Raw genomic sequence first — 16,155 nt, 5'->3', positions numbered from 1 at the left:
TGAGGTTTAGTAAACAGAAGATTACATCAAAAGCTTATTAGAAGAACAGGAGGACTTGTGGCACCTTAGAGACTAACAAATTTATTAGAGCATAAGCTTTCGTGGACTACAGCCCACTTCTTAGAAGTGGGCTGTAGTCCACGAAAGCTTATGCTCTAATAAATTTGTTAGTCTCTAAGGTGCCACAAGTCCTCCTGTTCTTCTTTTTGCGGATACAGACTAACACGGCTGCTACTCTGAAACCTATCAAAAGCTTATTGTTCACCCAGGACTGTATGGTCAAGTAGCTGCTAGAAAACTGTATAAAAGACCCTTAGGTCCTGATCCTTTTTTTATCTCAGATCTGCCTGAGGTTTCATGCAGGGGAAATTTAAGCCATAAGGACTGAGATCCCAGTTCTGACTGGACCACCCTGAAATATAAACATTGGACTATAACCTATGAACTATTTCTGAAAGAACTCTTTGCAACTACAAAGCTCACCATCTCTGCTATGAATCTGAATCTCAAGACTGTACTCATGTCCGTATGTGTACTGATCTTTTAACCAATGCTCTCTATCTTTTCTTTTTTAATAAATTTTAGTTTAGTTAATAAGAATTGGCTGTAAGCGGGTATTTGGGTAAGATCTGGAATATCATTAACCTGGGAGGTAATGTGTCCGATCCTTTGGGATTGGTAGAACTTTTTTATATGATGAATAAGATTTTCAGTGATCCTCATCATATTTGACTTGGATGTCTGGGTGGAAGCCTGAGGCTGGGTTATTTTAAAGGAACTGTGTTGTTGGCTTCTGGGTAACCAGTGTGGTATTATAGAGTATGTTTTGTGCTGGCTTAGTAAATCTAAGTATTGGAATATCCACCAGCGTTGGGGAGTGTCTGCCCCATTCTTTGCAGTTCACTCTAGTTGAGTGACCTCAGTTGGCTCTCCTGGGACTCCAGTCACAGGAACACTAAAGCCTTACCTCTCCGCCAGCTGGGCGTGAGAGAGAAAATGTGCCTGGACAATCCTGATGGTGCTTGGCAATCTGGCCCTGTCAAAGCCAAGTTACACACACCAAACTTCTCTCTGATATAGCTGGACACTGGAGGAATGTTCAGACATCATCATAGACATTAGCTCAAACAGCAGGAAGCTAATTGTAATCCAGTTGGTTTTGAGTCCTACCCTGTAAGATCTGTTTTCAGAATCAATGCAATTTCCTTCTCCAGAAGGACTTTACTACACCTTTTAACCACACATTAAATTTGGTGCCAGAATCCAAAGAAGCCAAAAGATATAGACAAGCTTCATGCTAACCCATGCTGGCCATGTTGGAAAGAAAATCCACCCAAGTGACTAATCTATAAACTAATCTATAACCTATAAAGACTATATTTGAGTAATATTGTTTTATGTTAAATAGCAGTGTCCTGAAATATTTGTTTTAAGAAGGTACATGTCTTTCTTTAATAATAAACTTTAATTTTTCTCTCTCTTCTTTTGTGAGATGGGGGGGTGTAATATTATTTGGAGTTGCTAGATGGTGCTGTGTAGCTTGAGTTTAAGTTCTGTTTATCTGAATTTGTAGGAGTTAGATCATGGAGAAATGATTGTGATGTGTCTTTATGGATATTGAATATATTTCTAGTAAAGTCTGTTCTGCCTTAATCTCTCACTTAGTTATAGCTACATAAGCAAACATTTCATGGTGCCAAATAATTTTAGTAGTATTAGTCCTGGCACTTTATATAGTTGTATCACAAGATTATTCTGTTTACGCTGCTTGTTCCCTTTTAAGAGGAAGTTCTTTTAATCAATGTTCCCGCTGTACTTATAGAATATGTTAAATAGACAGGCCCCATTTAGTGAGCATGGGTGAGGCCAAAATAAAAGCTTGTGTACATCCCAGGCACAGACATGTGCACAGTGAGCGAGACAGGCCCAGTGCTCTCTTCATTTGCAACCGTAGTGGTCTAGTGTTGAGATTTCACCTTATTTTGGATTTAAACATTAACAAATTCTCATCAGTCTCTTAGAATACAACAATGAAAACACAAAAATCTGATTTTGGTTCCCTCCATATTTTCAAGACTGCTACCATTCCCCATTCACAGAGGTCAAACAGAGTTTTTTTCAGTCTAAAATATATCTACACTACAAAAAAAAAAAAAGGTGTGTGCTTAACTCAGGTTAACTAACCTGCATTAGCTAACTCAGGTTAAAATAGCAGTGAAGACATGGCAATTCAGGCCCATAGCAGCTCAAGTTAGGGTCCATATGGGAGCATGGCGATGAACTCAAGCTGCAAACCTGAGTTAAAAACCGAGTTGCCATGTCTTCACTGCTATTTTAACCCAAGCCAGCTAATGCAGTTAGCTAATCTGAGTTAAGCCCACACCTTTGTAGTGTAGACATACCCTAAATAGTTAATTTTAGATTAAAGAGAAACAACAAAGAAAGAACAAGTCTTAAAGTCCCCCTGAGAGAGGACACATTGACTTACTCTGTAACATTCAGCATCTGAAATGAAACAAAAATGACGGCTGCTGTATAAACTAGCAGTGCAGCTCCTTTGAATTTGAAGATGCAACATACAGAAAGACACCTCTTTTAAATTACGTAGGGTAGCCACATGTGTTAGAAAGGTCAAGCTGAGTTCCTTACTCCTTGAGCCATCACAACAGTACTGCTGTCTGTGGTGACCCCCTCCATTGGTGCCTTCCTGAATTGGTGCCTTCCTGAATTGGAAGAATGAATCGGCAGGATTCCGTGGAAGGAAACCTCCCACTTCCCCCAGAAAACCTACCATCAACAGAAAAGTTCACAAATACAATTTGAAAAGGTTACTTTTTTTTTGTTGGGGGGGGGGTGAGGAAGGAGAGTTTAATGGGTCTACTAAATAAATAAAATTGAAAACAAAAATGAAATACTTCCGGCAGAGTCAAATGTGAACATTTATTCACTTCTGTCACTGCATGAATGAAAGCTGGGACAATGGCATTTGCTCAGCAGCTGGTGTTCATGTCAATCGATTTATAACCAAGGAGAGGTGAACTGGGTTTGATTAAAAAAGTTTCAGTTTAGAATTTTGAGAAGTAAGTTTTGAGCTCTTGAACATACTTTTCAAAAAAATGTAAGTACCTCTCCCTCCCTCCCAAGTGCCCTTTTGTACCCCTATTCTTTGCTCTTCTTTGCCTTGTGAGTACAGCTAAGTTTCTAACTCATTCCTACTGCTGGATTTCTAACTCTGTCTGTTCTTTCCCAATACTTTGCTACTACCCAGACCTGATTCAAGTTCTCTTCCGCTACAGAGCCCATATCTTTAATGATATTGCAAGGGTCTCAGCAGGTCTGATATCCTCTGGTTGGTCTGGGCAACTTTCTGGATTTGTCTCATCACCTATGTCTCCTTAACTCAGCATCATACCCAACATTCTGATGGACTTCTGATTTCAGCACTACCTCTAGTGTACAAGATTTGGCAGCAGTTGGTCTGGGCCAACAGTGGAGGAAGCAGAAAATAGATAATGATGATTCCAAAACTAAAATCTTTACCAGACTGTAGCAGCATTGCCAGCTTCCATAAGTGTCAGCACATCAGAGCTCTGAGTTTTTCCCCTCTTTCTAGTTCCCTTCTTCTCTTCCTGCACTTGCTCCAGTCCCACCTATTTTCAGCCCTCCCATTCCCCAGATCCTCAGAGTTCTGGAAAGCAGTTAAGCAAACAAAGTTTAATGTTTAGTTTTGATAAGTGCTTTTTAATGAAAAACATAATCACCAGAGGATTAAAACTTTAATCACTAAGCAACTGTTGGAGATCCAGTCTATTCTGATGAAGGCTGTTAGTAAGTGTTGTTTCAAAGGTAAAATTCAAATGACCTGTGCTATACATGAAATTTATGCCAAGCCCTACTTGTGTCTGAATGTCAGAGTTGTGTTGTATTCTGTTTGAATACAAAGACCAAAGAATTGTGAGTGACATTTTTATCTTTAATCATCTTTGCACACTGGGTAACTGGGGCACAATAACTGGGCATTTCCCAGGAATCTCTCTAAAGGAGAGAAGACAGAAAAATCCCTCTCATAGTTTGGATAAATGGAGAGAGGTCAGGTGAAAAAGAACTGGGACTTTTTTTTTAGCTGTATCCTTCATTATTCACAACAATGCTAGATTAATAACTTTAATAAAAATGAGGTTATAGCTGTTTTTTTTTGACAGATGCTGCTCACTATAGGCCTGATGCAAAATCCAAGTCAAGGGGTAGACTCCATTGGGTTTTGCATTGGGCTCTGACTGTTGGCAAAATTAATGTCACTGTAATCCACTGCTCAGTGTATGTTATGTTTCCCCCTCTGTGCCCAAACCACAGAGGATGAGAGGCGGTTAAAGCTTTCAGATGGTGAGTCTGGATCTTTAGGTGCTTTTAACTGTGGAAGTCCCCAGTTCAATCCCTGGGGTTGGCCATGATGGCAGCTATCACACCACTACTGACGTAGGTATTTATCTGACCAACTGTAAGCAGTATGGACAGTGGTCATTTAGTCAAAACATTTCATGCTCAAACACTGGGTGGGAACAACAGTATTATGGCACATTCCCCGTTGAGTGAAAGAGGTAAGCAGGTCATTGAAATGTGGCACAATGATTCTGGGGTCATAGACTTTTAATAACCATTTTGGTTTTTAAATTTCCTTTACAAATCCATTCCTAGTAGGAATTTAGTTGGGGGAGGGATTGCACTTACTGTTGAGAAGACGGAAGTCTATGAACGGGTAGGAACCACGGCGTTCAGAGAGAACCCCAGTCTGACCTCTCACCCGTGCATCTCCTGCAAAACACAACCCCCCACAGATGTTAGAAGGGGTGTTCACCCTTTCTTCTTGTGTAATATTAACCAACCAAATTGATAGCATCACAATCCTCTGCCCGGAAAGCCATGCTTCAAATACCATTTCACATGGCTTCCCCGTAGAACTAGGTACTGCAGTACAGCTCAATCCTCTGATATGATCGGAATATAGCAAAAATGATGTAGCCATCCTATTGAACAGCTGCTCATCCAGTGAATAGACTCATATCACTTCAGGAGCATTGCAGAAATCTAGTTTCTGATCCCAGCTATACCAATAAGGCTTAAAATTGTTATTTCACTGCTGACAGGGTGCTCCGTGTTGTACATGACGCACAGCAGAGAGTGTCCTGCCTTAAAGACGTTACAATCTGAACCACACAGACATAGGGAGACAGATCCTGCCCCCTTTACCAGTATTACCAACCCCCTATGTTCAAAAATCATTAATCAGCCCCCAAATCTAATGAAACTGGTTTAAAAATCATGATATTAAAAAAATGATTCTTTTCCTTTCCCTTTGTGTTTTTGAGCCTTTAGGGTGCACTCAGGTGATGTTTTCAAGCTTTTCTCTGCAACAAAGAAAGTTAGAAATGTTCATTAAAAAAAGTAAGCTGCTATTCTCAAAAAAATAGCATGACTCCAGGAACTGAGGCTTTAAGAAAAAAACTAAATACCACCAGGTTTGGAATAAGATAGTGAGACTAGGCAAGACTGCTTTACTCACATTGACAAGTACCTTATTATTGCCTCAAGCTGCACCACTGAAATTAATTAGACTACTTGAAAAGTAAAGTACTGTTAAGGTTGCGTAGGAGTGGCCACATCTGTCCCGGAATAGGCAGTCGTGTTGAGGACATAACTAAATTCAGAGCAGTCTCCCTCTGAGTTTTTATTTTTCTGTGAAGACTACTGAGGGCTATCAGGTAACTCTAAAAAGAATTGGTCTACCTGCTCCTAATGTAACTGTACCAACACATAACATTTAAAAAAAATCTCTGATTGTGAAAACACTTATGGTCTTGTTGATACCTGTTAATTAAGTAGAAGTGCATTCAGTGGAAGTGCTGAGGAATGGCGAGAAGTCTATCAATAAGCCAGGTGTAGGCAGCAGACATACATCCCAGCCAAAATGTTTAATTCCCTGGGGGTAAGCATTGTTTATTGCAAACTGCCAGGTTGTGGTGGTGGTGGTTTGTTTTTAAATCTTTGTCAGGCCTATCACCAATTCACTGCACCTCTACATCTAACAGCACCTGCTGAGTTAGTGATCAAATTGTGTGTAGTGATGTGTCTACCTGCTGGAGATTTTGAGCATACAGCAGTTGGAGGGGAATGGAGTGGTCTGTGTGTACAAATTTCATATTGCTGCCTAGGCCCCTACAGTTCTCTAATCAGGAGTGCTAGCAGACTTGATTTCCACGCACAGGAAGAGCAGTGATGCTGCAAAATACATTTGCTAGCTCTCTTGTGTAAGCTTCCAGCTATTTGCCTTCAGGCTTAAAATAAAGCTAAGCAGTTGTTCTTCAGTTAATACAATTAGTTGTGTTTCATTTCAAATCACCTTTTTGTAGCGAAAGGAAGGATTCTGTGAAAACAGGACAGGAAATTTTGACAGCTGAGAGTCAGATCACTGTTCCATCTTCATTGTGTTTCAAAGTGAAACAAACAAGATGAGGGGAAATAAAAAGGGTTGTTTCTCTTTTATTTTTTCAGGCTGAAAACATAAGATAGCACACTGGAATGTTCAATGTTACAAACACAGAAAAAGCTGCATCTTTGTCAGACCCAAAGTCTGGAGGCAGCTTTGGGCTCTCCAGGGGAGACATTTCCTGAATGAATCTTCTGCCCGCTTGGCATCTTACATTGTCTCTTTTTAATAATAATAATTAATTAATTAATAATAAAAACCCAGCCTGTGCTAGGTAACAGGAGTGTGTGGCTTATTACAATACTGCCAGTAAGGGTGGAGATGTTGGCAGTGCTGACAACTTACAGCTGCTGCTGAAACATCAGCTGCATGACAAGAACCAGAATCTGGCTGCAATCATGGTGTCAAGGTCCTTTCAAAGTGGGGAGACGGGACAAGAGAAGAATTAAGCAGCCGTTACTGAGCTGCTGCTGTTGCGAATGCAGTAAATAAGCAGGAGAAACATTCCTTTTCCAAAAGCCGCTGTTTGAAATGCTGCGGGACTGAATTTCCCCACGTAGGCAACTCGTGTTAGCAAGGCCGGAGAACAGATTGTAGCTATCACACAATGAGAAGGCTGCTCCGTGCAACAGCAGCTGGGATGTGCCACTGCATTATTTAGTCTATTTAATACACGGCTCCATGTGATACTTCACAGACGACAATTCACAGAATGCTAAAAGTGTGCACCCGATGCAGCATTTCTACAATGGTCATCTAAGGACCTCCACTTTTTAAAATACTACTTTACTAAAACTTCAGGTTTTGTACTGCAGCCCATTACTGTAGCATGGCAGCTTCCATGAAAAGCCCACCCAGGAGCAAAGACACTGTAAAGGGACCCTTTTTGTTTAAGGCAGCCAATGTTCACAGCACTACAACATTTGTCTCCAGGTTCATTTCTAGTGGATCAGCTGCCTGGGAGGGAGCTGGAGCCTTGGCAGGGTTGTGAGTGGTGGGAAATTGATTGAATTATTATTGAGTACATATTAGTTAACACTAACTCTTTCCTTCCCCAGATCCTATTTTACTGCTGCCCACAAAATTCACCTTTGTTATACTGTTATTTTTAGGTGTGTTACTTCTTTGCTGGGGTTTGTATCACAGGCGCTGACTTTTATTTTTCCCCGGGGGTGCTCCACCCTCACTCCACCCCTTCCTCCAAGGCCCCACCCTCGCTCTGCCTCTTCCCGCCCCTGCTCTGCCCACTCCCCCGAGGCCCTACCTCCCGCTGCACTCTGTTCTCCGTGCTCCCCCGAGCGCCTCCTGCCAGCTGCCAAACAGCTGTGGCTGGTGGGTGCTGAGCACCCCCTATTTTTTTTCTGTGGGTGCTTGAGGCCAAGGGAGATGGGGAGCTGTGGCCTAGGAGAGCCCCAGGCTGCAGGCCTGGTAAGGCCTATTAGGTACTGGTTTGCAGGGGGCAGCCTACGGGTAGCCAGAGGCAGCAGGTCCAAACCCCTTTGCCTGTGGTGAGTGGTTTATACTGCAGTCTGCCCTAGGGAATGGGGGCTAGATAGAGACTGGGCAGTAGCCAAGACTGAGACGAAGTGGGGATAGTGGGTGGGGGTTCCCCTGGGAGGGGGAGACCCAGATCTGTGAGGGGTTACTGCCAGGGGGCAGCACCCCAGACAACAGGGCACTGGGTCTGGGAGGACATGGGGGCCAAGCACTAGCGGGACACCGGCCTGCAGAGGGCACTCCAACGGCTGGAGAGCTAATTCCCGGAGATGACCAGCAGGAGGTGCCGCCGGGTGAGTCTGCGCTCGCTTATACAGAGCTCGGAAACCAGATCCCATTTCAGTGGGCTGTCCAGTGGACCATGCTGTCTCCAAGAGGATAGTGTTTATAAAAAAAAAAAAAAAAAAAAAGTCTGTCTCCAGGGCCATTAGCAGTAACGATAACCAATTTTCAGTCTTTGTCTTTTTAACAAAAAATATTCCGTTTTTGGCTTTTTGGACTTTCAAATTTAAAAACTGAACCTTCCTGGGGAAAATTCAGTGTTAAGAAAAAGCTCCTTTTTGTAAAAAAACAAAGTTTGAAGAAAAATGTTCAACTAGCTCTGCTTCTCAGTACAAACTCAGTTATCTGAACCCCAGTTACCCAAAACATAGTCCCATCTCATATACTGATGCTTTACCCTGAAAATTCCCACAGCTGTCCCAAACCTGAATAATGGGCTAGAAATTGTTCACCAGCTTATTCAGCTACTTGAGGCTGGAGTGTATCACAGTACTGGCAACTATTTTCTTTTGTAAGAAACATTTTACTGCTGTTGTCCCTGAGGATGGTCACTATATACACACACACAGAATGTACATGATGTATGTTCATACAGTATATGTTTCTATTATTCTCACTCAACTCATAGTGTTAAAGTCAACATTTACCACACCGTGCTGTTTAAGCACCCGTTTTGCTCTATACTTTAAGCTGGAAATCTAAGGTAGTCTAGATACTGTTGTATGGTAAATGGTGAGCACTTTCTCTGAGAGAATATAAACTCATGTATGCATGACTATAATATACAAAAGCATGGAGAGAGGAAAGGAGTGAATGACAACAGGGGTAACTGAGCTGTAAGGCTTGTCCAGGCCCCTTTTTCATATGGAGAAATGGAGGGTTCTGACTTAGGCGACTGTCAGCAAGAGCCATCAACATGTTTCAGTCAATAGTTTGTGGGTACAATGAAAGAGCTGGAAACCTCAATCATTGGCATCCCAGGAGTCTAACAGAAAAATATTGAACAAAAGCAGCAGAAGAGCCTTGGGAAAATAGTTCCAAGGACAACACAGGGGCTTGTATAAAAATATTATTACCAATGTTAGCAAACAGCAGACAAGAAATCATCCTTGGGAATCTTTGTCTCTAAAGGAAGTAGCAGATGCAACTCCACCAAATAACCTGCTTCCGTTATGGCACAACCAGGGCTTGAAAAATTTACCAGGGACTTGCTAGCCGGAGAGCTAAGTAGGCCCACTAGCTAGAGATGAATATGAACGATTGGGAGGAAGAGGAGCGACAATGAGGTCCAGAGGCAATGCTCTGGTGAGAACTTCAGTGCTCTCCCTTCCTCAGCTTCCTTAGCCGGTAAGAAGAGGGATAGTGGTGGGAGGTGTACTACGCTACTTCCCCTACACCCGGCTTAGAATCTCCACCTTTTATATCATCCTCTGTCTGGGAAATTTGAAGCTTCACCTTTCTCCAGCTGCTGCAAGGAGCTTGTCTGTCTCTTCCCCTTCCCCCCTGCAGAAAATCTTACATATCGTATGAGTGGAGAGGGGGTGTGTGTGTGTGTCTATTACTCTACCCTTACTTCTGCCTCTCTTTTGGGTGGTCCTTGGTATTTTATAATTCCAGTTCTAGCGCCTCTGCTGTGTCTCAGAGTCTGCCCAACCAGCAGCATTGTGAAATTGACACGATCTTGCATATTTCACTGCTGCTTTCAGAGTTCTGAACAGCAACAGCATGACTGGCCTGAGCCTTATCATTCTGCTGCCATGCAGCAAAGTTATGCACAGTAAAAGAGGCTCTAGAACTCTGCAGACCTCACACACCTTTGCAGTGGTTTACATTCTGTTCACGTTCTGAAGGTTTTCATTGCAACAACAAGAGCTAGGAACTTACAACCGGGGGGAAGTAATATGCAATCACATGCATTCTGTGGGTTTTATGCCTGCCTCAAAGTACCAACCCTGACCACTTGGAGGCAGGATACTAAACTAGGTAACCTGGCTCAGTATGGTAATTCTTGTGTTCCTAAAAATGTAGAAGTTATTTAGCCTTAGAAGATAGGCATTCTGCCACCAGAGTAATGTGGTATCACTAGCGTCACTGCTGTTGTAATCCAGTGGAGCCTGATGGGAGGATGCAAAACTTTCTCACACTCGAATTTAAATCTAGCAAAAATGTTCAGGCCTAAAAAAAGTCTAAATGTCAAAAGCTGTAATAATAGTAATAAGAATAGTTACACTGTGCTCTTAGCAATGTGTAGTGGGTTGTGTTACCATGGTAACTTTGCAGATAATGTCTTCCTGCCATCGCAAAACAATTCTAAATTGCACCATTAAGAGAAGCCCATTATTAATTAGTTAAATGCTTCTTCTTGACATCTACTCACTTACCTTTATAAAGCCCACTGATGAAACAAATAATGTGCATCGTTAATAAAAACACATAGCACTTACATAGCACTGTACATTTTTCAAAGTGACGCACAAACAGTTCCCAAAACCATTCAGTTTAGGTGGTTAAATATAATTGTCCTTGTGATGATTTGGCAGACCTATGTACAATTTTTGAATTCTGTTTGATATTATGAACTCTATATCTTTATATCCTTATGGTGGTCTTTCCTGTATTATTACATCATACTTGTGTTAAGGAGTGGGGGACTGGTGCCTAAGTGTCTGCTTCTGAATGGGGTCATCATTAGGGTTACCATACGTCCTCTTTTTCCCGGACATGTCCGGCTTTTCAGCACTCAAACCCCCGTCCGGGGGGAATTGCCAAAAAGCCGAACATGTCCGGGAAAATGGCGGCTCTGCTCCTCCCCTGACTCTTCGGCTCTGTTTAAGAGCCGAGCTGCCTGAGCGCTACCGGCTTCAGGCAGCCCCCATGCCTCCGGACCCTGCGCCGCCGGAGCCCGGGAGGGGAAGTGCCCGGCTGGGGGCGCAGGGTCCGGAGGCAAGGGGGCTGCCCGAAGCCCAAGCGCTACCGGCTTCACGGTTTGCCGGGCAGCCTCCAGACCCTGCGCCCCCGGCTGGGCGCTTCCGCTCCCGGGCTCCAGCTGCGCTGGGGAAGCGCCGGCCGGGGGCGCAGGGTCTGGGGGCTGCCCGGCAAACCATGAAGCCGGTAGCGCTCGGGCAGCCCTTTCCGTGTGGCTGGGAGTGGGAGGGAGGAGGGGGCGGAGTTAGGGCGGGGTTGGGGCGGGGAAGGGGAGGGGTTGGGGTGGGAAATGGGCGGGGCCAGGACCCCATGGAGGGTCCTCTTTTTTTATTTATTAGGTATGGTAACCCTAGTCATCATTAAGGATCAGCAGCAACTGAATAAGCCTTACCCCACAGTGGTTCTCGACTGTGGGTTGTGACCCCAAAGTGGCTCACGACCCCATTTTAATTAGGTCGCCAGGGCCAGTGTTACACTCGCTGGGGCCCGGGGCTGAAGCCGAAGCCTGAGCCCCACTGCCTGGGGCTGAAGCTGAAGTCCAAATGCTTGAGCCTGGGGCAGCAGGCCTTTGCTTCCCCTCCCCTTGACCAGGGCTGTGAGGCTTGGGCTCCTGCACCCTTCTGCCCGGGGCCATGTAGTAATTTTTGTTGTCAGAAGGGGATCCTGGTGCAATGAAGTTTGAAAACCACAGAACAATGGAGTGGCTGCAACCAGAGGTGAAAGTAAGCCAGTACGGTACAGCGTACCGGACCAGACCGGCTTCCCCAGGCCTACGATTTAAAGGGCCCACGGCTCCGGCTGCTGCAGGGAGCCCTGGGCCCTTTAAATTGCCACCCGAGCCCTGCTGCCAGAGCAATGGGGTAGCAATGGCAGGGCTCTGGCTGTGATTTAAAGAGCCCGGGGCTCCTAGCCGCTGCTACTACAGCGGAGCCCTGGGCCCTTTAAATCACCGCCGGAGCTCCGGGCCTCTGCCGTTATCCTGGGGGCTCCATCAGCGGGGCTTTGGCAGCGATTTAAAGGGCCCAGGGCTCCGGCCGCTGTGGGGAGCCCCGGACCATTTAAATCACCGCCCGAGCCCCGCTGCTGGAGCCCTGGGGTAGCAACCTCAGGCCTCTGGTGGTGATTTAAAGGGCCAAGGCTCCCAGCCGCCACTAATTCAGTGAAGCCCCGGGCCCTTTAAATCTCCGCCTGAGCCCCGGGGTAGCAGCGGCAGCCAGGAGCCGCCGGGGCGCCTCTGCCGTAGTGGCAGCTGGAGCCCCGGGCCCTTTAAATCACCCCTGAGCCTCAGGGCTCCCAGCCGCCTCTGCAGCTAGTAGCTCTGGGGGTGATTTAAAGGGCCCGGGGTTCCCAGTCACCGGCTACTGCAGCCGGAGACCCGGGGCCTTTAAATTTTGATTTAAATGGCCTGGGTATTTAAAGGCCCCGCCTCTTCCGGTTGAGGCCACGCCCCCTGCTCAGGACTCCGGCATACTGGTGAGTCCTTTAAGTTACTTTCACCCCTGGCTGCAACGAAGGTAAAGTCAGTTCTCTGCAGAGGTGTAGACAATGGCACAAAAAAAACAGGTTGTTTGTGGTGGCTTTTAAAAAACCACAGAGATGAGGAGGGTTTAAAAAAAAGGAAGTTTGGGGCAGGAGTGAGAAGAGACTCCATGAGCTGGAAGAGACACATGAGCTGGAGGAGTGAGGTCCTGGAGAAGGGACCTGGAATCCTGACAGAACACTGACCAAATCCCAAAAGAATACTCGAGTGGTGGTGAAACTGAGAGAGGGAATTACATACAGACATTACATATTTTGCATGGAGCTGTATATCTCTTGCACTGTCTAAAGAGTGATGGGTTTGGCAATCCCTCTGCAAGGTCTGTGTCTTACTTGTTTCAGCTATCATGCATCTCTGAACGGTTAAACTATAAACCAGAGTACCCATAATCTTGGAGCTCTAGGGAGGATGTGCTTAACCTACTTAGGAGCTTTATGGGATTTAGGGCAGCTGAGCTGCAGGGTCCCATTCCCTAGGAGTTGTACCAGATGACAGTCTATGCTCAGGAAGTATGCCTGAATCCAAAGAAAGAGACAGTGTCTGGAACCCACTCAGACCCAGAGGAGCTTAAAAGCACATTGATCCAGCATGTGGGTCCAAATACAGCAGCCCGATGAACATCCAACAAGGGAGAGCTATACCAGGCCTGTGGAACCCCCATTTTGCATATGGGGAAGTATGTGATTTGTCCAAGACCACATGGTGTATCAGTAGCAGAACCAGGGAGTAGAATTTAGGAGTTCTGGATTCTGACCTTATTCTCAGTGCATTTGGCTTCACAGCTTCTCTTAAAAGTGTCTAAAAGAGTCATAGATTCCAAGATCATATGGGACCACTGTGATCATCTAGTCCAGGGGTTCTCATACTTTTTTTGCTGGGAACTCCTTTGAAAATATTTCAGGCTGTGACAACCCGCCTCAAAAAGTGATGACACCCCCATGCTATGCCACTCTTACTTCTGTGCTGCTGCTGGTGTCGGTGCTGTCTTCAGAGCTGGGCGCCAGCAAGCAGCTGCCACTCTCATGCTGCCCCTTTCACAATAGTCTTGTTACCCCCTTTTGGGATGGGACCCCCACTTTGAGAAACGCTGAATTCTAGTCTGACCTCTTGTATAACACAGAGAATGGAACTTCCCCAAAATGATTCCTAGAGCATTTCTTTTAGAGAAACATCCAATCTTGATTTAAAAATAGTCAGTGATGGAGAATCTACCATGACCATTGGCAAATTGTTCTAGTGGTTAAAACCATCACCCATATTTATATTAGGACTCAAAATGATCAGAACTATAACGTCTTATCTTAACTGGCAATTGTCACTCATTCTACTAAATGGGTCAACCTGTAGAGCTTCAGTTCAATTTAGAATCTGAGCATCTGAACCTTTATGTAAACCACCCAAAACTCTAGGGCCTGATTCTACTCTCACATGGGATTTACCCTGGTGTAACAACATTGAATTCAACAGAGTTACTACTGTAATTGAGAAAAGAACGGGGACCCTGGAATCTGCCAATCAGGGTTGGAAAGTCTCAGAGTATAGATTTCCTTTAGAGTGGAGGTCAGAGAACAATTCCTAAGATCATTTTTCAACCAAATTTGCGCTTCCCAACTTACCACCTGTTTGCAATATTCAGTTATCTGAAATTATTAACAGATTTCTTCAGTGAATAATTCTTGGCCTGCAGTTCCTTCTTGAACAGTTTGGTTTAAGAATATGTGATTTGTTCTGTGGATAATATACGTGTGGGCACTGTTTCTGTTTTCTGATTAGACAGTTCATTTCACTGAGTTGAGAATTTTACAGTTGAATATACACATTGAAATATGCTTTTGAGAACTGTTTTTGATCATTCAGGATTTTTTTTTTTAACAGGAAGGATGGTCTTGGAGTGAAGGCACTGGATGGGACTCAAGAAATGTGAGTTCAATTCCTGGCTTCCTGTGGGACCTGTGGACTATCTGTAAAAAAGGGTAACCACACTTCCATTCTTTGTCTGTCTTATCTATTTAGACTGTAAACTCTTTGGTACAGGGACTATGTGTTTGTACAGCACCTAGCACTATAAGGCCATAATCTTGGTTGGCTTTTCTATCATTAACCTAATACAAATACTAATAATATTTGCTTTTCATGCCAGTAAAGCTCAAGTGCTCTGATATTTGCAGAGTTTGAACACACTACCAAACCAAATTTGCTTTTGGAGATGTAGGCGCATTCATGGAGATAATTTCCCACTTTTCCCTGAGCTCTGTGTGTGGGATTCCCAGTTCTTCCCCCACCGGCTGGAACGACAAGGAACAGAGGTGCACAAAATCATAAGTAATAAACATAGTAGTCAAGAGTTTGTGAACAGTCCTCCCTGCATCAATAACATTTCGTTTGCACCAAATCCTCAGGTCTTTTTAACATCTTTTACACAATGGGAGTTTTGCCTGAGGAAGGACTGAGTAAAGATGAGTAAAGACCTTCTTGGTTTGGGCGCTTGAGTTTTGTACCAAGGTTGCAGAGTTGCCAAATTCTAAATAGCTCCTTGAGTGAGATTTCTGTGGCTGTGAACGTGTGAAGCTTTTTCTGACTCAGCTTTTCTCCCCCTTATCTAATAATGCTAAGGCTTCTAGCCAGAGCTCTACAAGTGCTTTCATATGCCCACAAGGTGGGTGAGTATTCACCCCAATTTATGGATAGGGAATGGAAGCACAGGTGAGTGATGGGACTTTCCCAAGGTTGCACGGTGTGTCAGGGACAGAGATGGGAATGGAAGTCAGGAGACCTGACTCCCAGTTTTGTACATTAGCCACAAGAGCATCCTTTCCCTCTTTGTCTCAACGGTGTTTCCTTTTCTCCCTTTCCCTTTCTTTTCCCCCATCTTCCCTATTGTCTCACTCTTTGCCTTTCCTCTCCCCAATTCCACTGGCTCTTGGCTCAATCTCAGTCTCTCCTTCCCCACTTGTATTCCTTCAGTCCTTTCCCTGAATTTCTTTGTAACCTACTGGTCCTCTCTCACACACACCATGGCTGCCTCCTGGGGATGACATTTCCTGGGAGTGGAATACAGTGTTGTTCAGGACCAGTAGTGCTGGCCACAGATTCCTCCCCACTGCTGTGCTAGGAGTCACAGTGTGTAAAAGGAACCAGCACTGGGAACACAGGACTGGAAAGAACCTTTTGGGTTAACAAGTCCAGTCCCCTGCTGTCACAGGCAACCCTGTTCACAGACTTAGCAAGAGCCATCTTAAAACTAGTTATGTTGTTTGCCCCACTACACCTGTTGGAAGGCACCTGTTGGAGTCTCACTCCTCTGATGGGGAAAGTGAAGGGGAGGAGGAGGAAATATTGGCTGCTTGCTCAGAAGTCCCCATGAGTTGTTTCTAATAGCTTGGAGGAGCTGAACTGGAAAGCTTATTGCCTGCAGCTCTGCTTATGA

General features: G+C 44.6%; 1 protein-coding gene across 5 annotated transcripts in view; it reads right to left on the bottom strand.

Annotated features, from left to right (window-relative positions):
- Positions 1–16,155, bottom strand: part of PDE7B (phosphodiesterase 7B) — a 253,289-nt gene that overhangs the window by 49,402 nt on the left and 187,732 nt on the right. For 4 of the 5 annotated variants that reach the window (XM_005280320.5, XM_065588702.1, XM_005280319.5 and 1 more), the window contains one exon: positions 4,729–4,812. The exons of the other annotated variant lie outside the window; for it this stretch is intronic. In XM_005280320.5, coding sequence (XP_005280377.1) covers positions 4,729–4,812 — 84 coding nt within the window. The remainder of the gene's footprint in view (positions 1–4,728; positions 4,813–16,155) is intronic. 5 annotated transcript variants of the gene reach the window in all.

This window comes from Chrysemys picta, chromosome 3 (genome assembly GCF_011386835.1).
Source record: "Chrysemys picta bellii isolate R12L10 chromosome 3, ASM1138683v2, whole genome shotgun sequence".
NCBI classification, from domain to species: domain Eukaryota; kingdom Metazoa; phylum Chordata; order Testudines; family Emydidae; genus Chrysemys; species Chrysemys picta.
The sequence above is the reverse complement of the archived record's forward strand: the minus strand, read 5'-3'. Positions and strand labels throughout refer to the sequence as shown.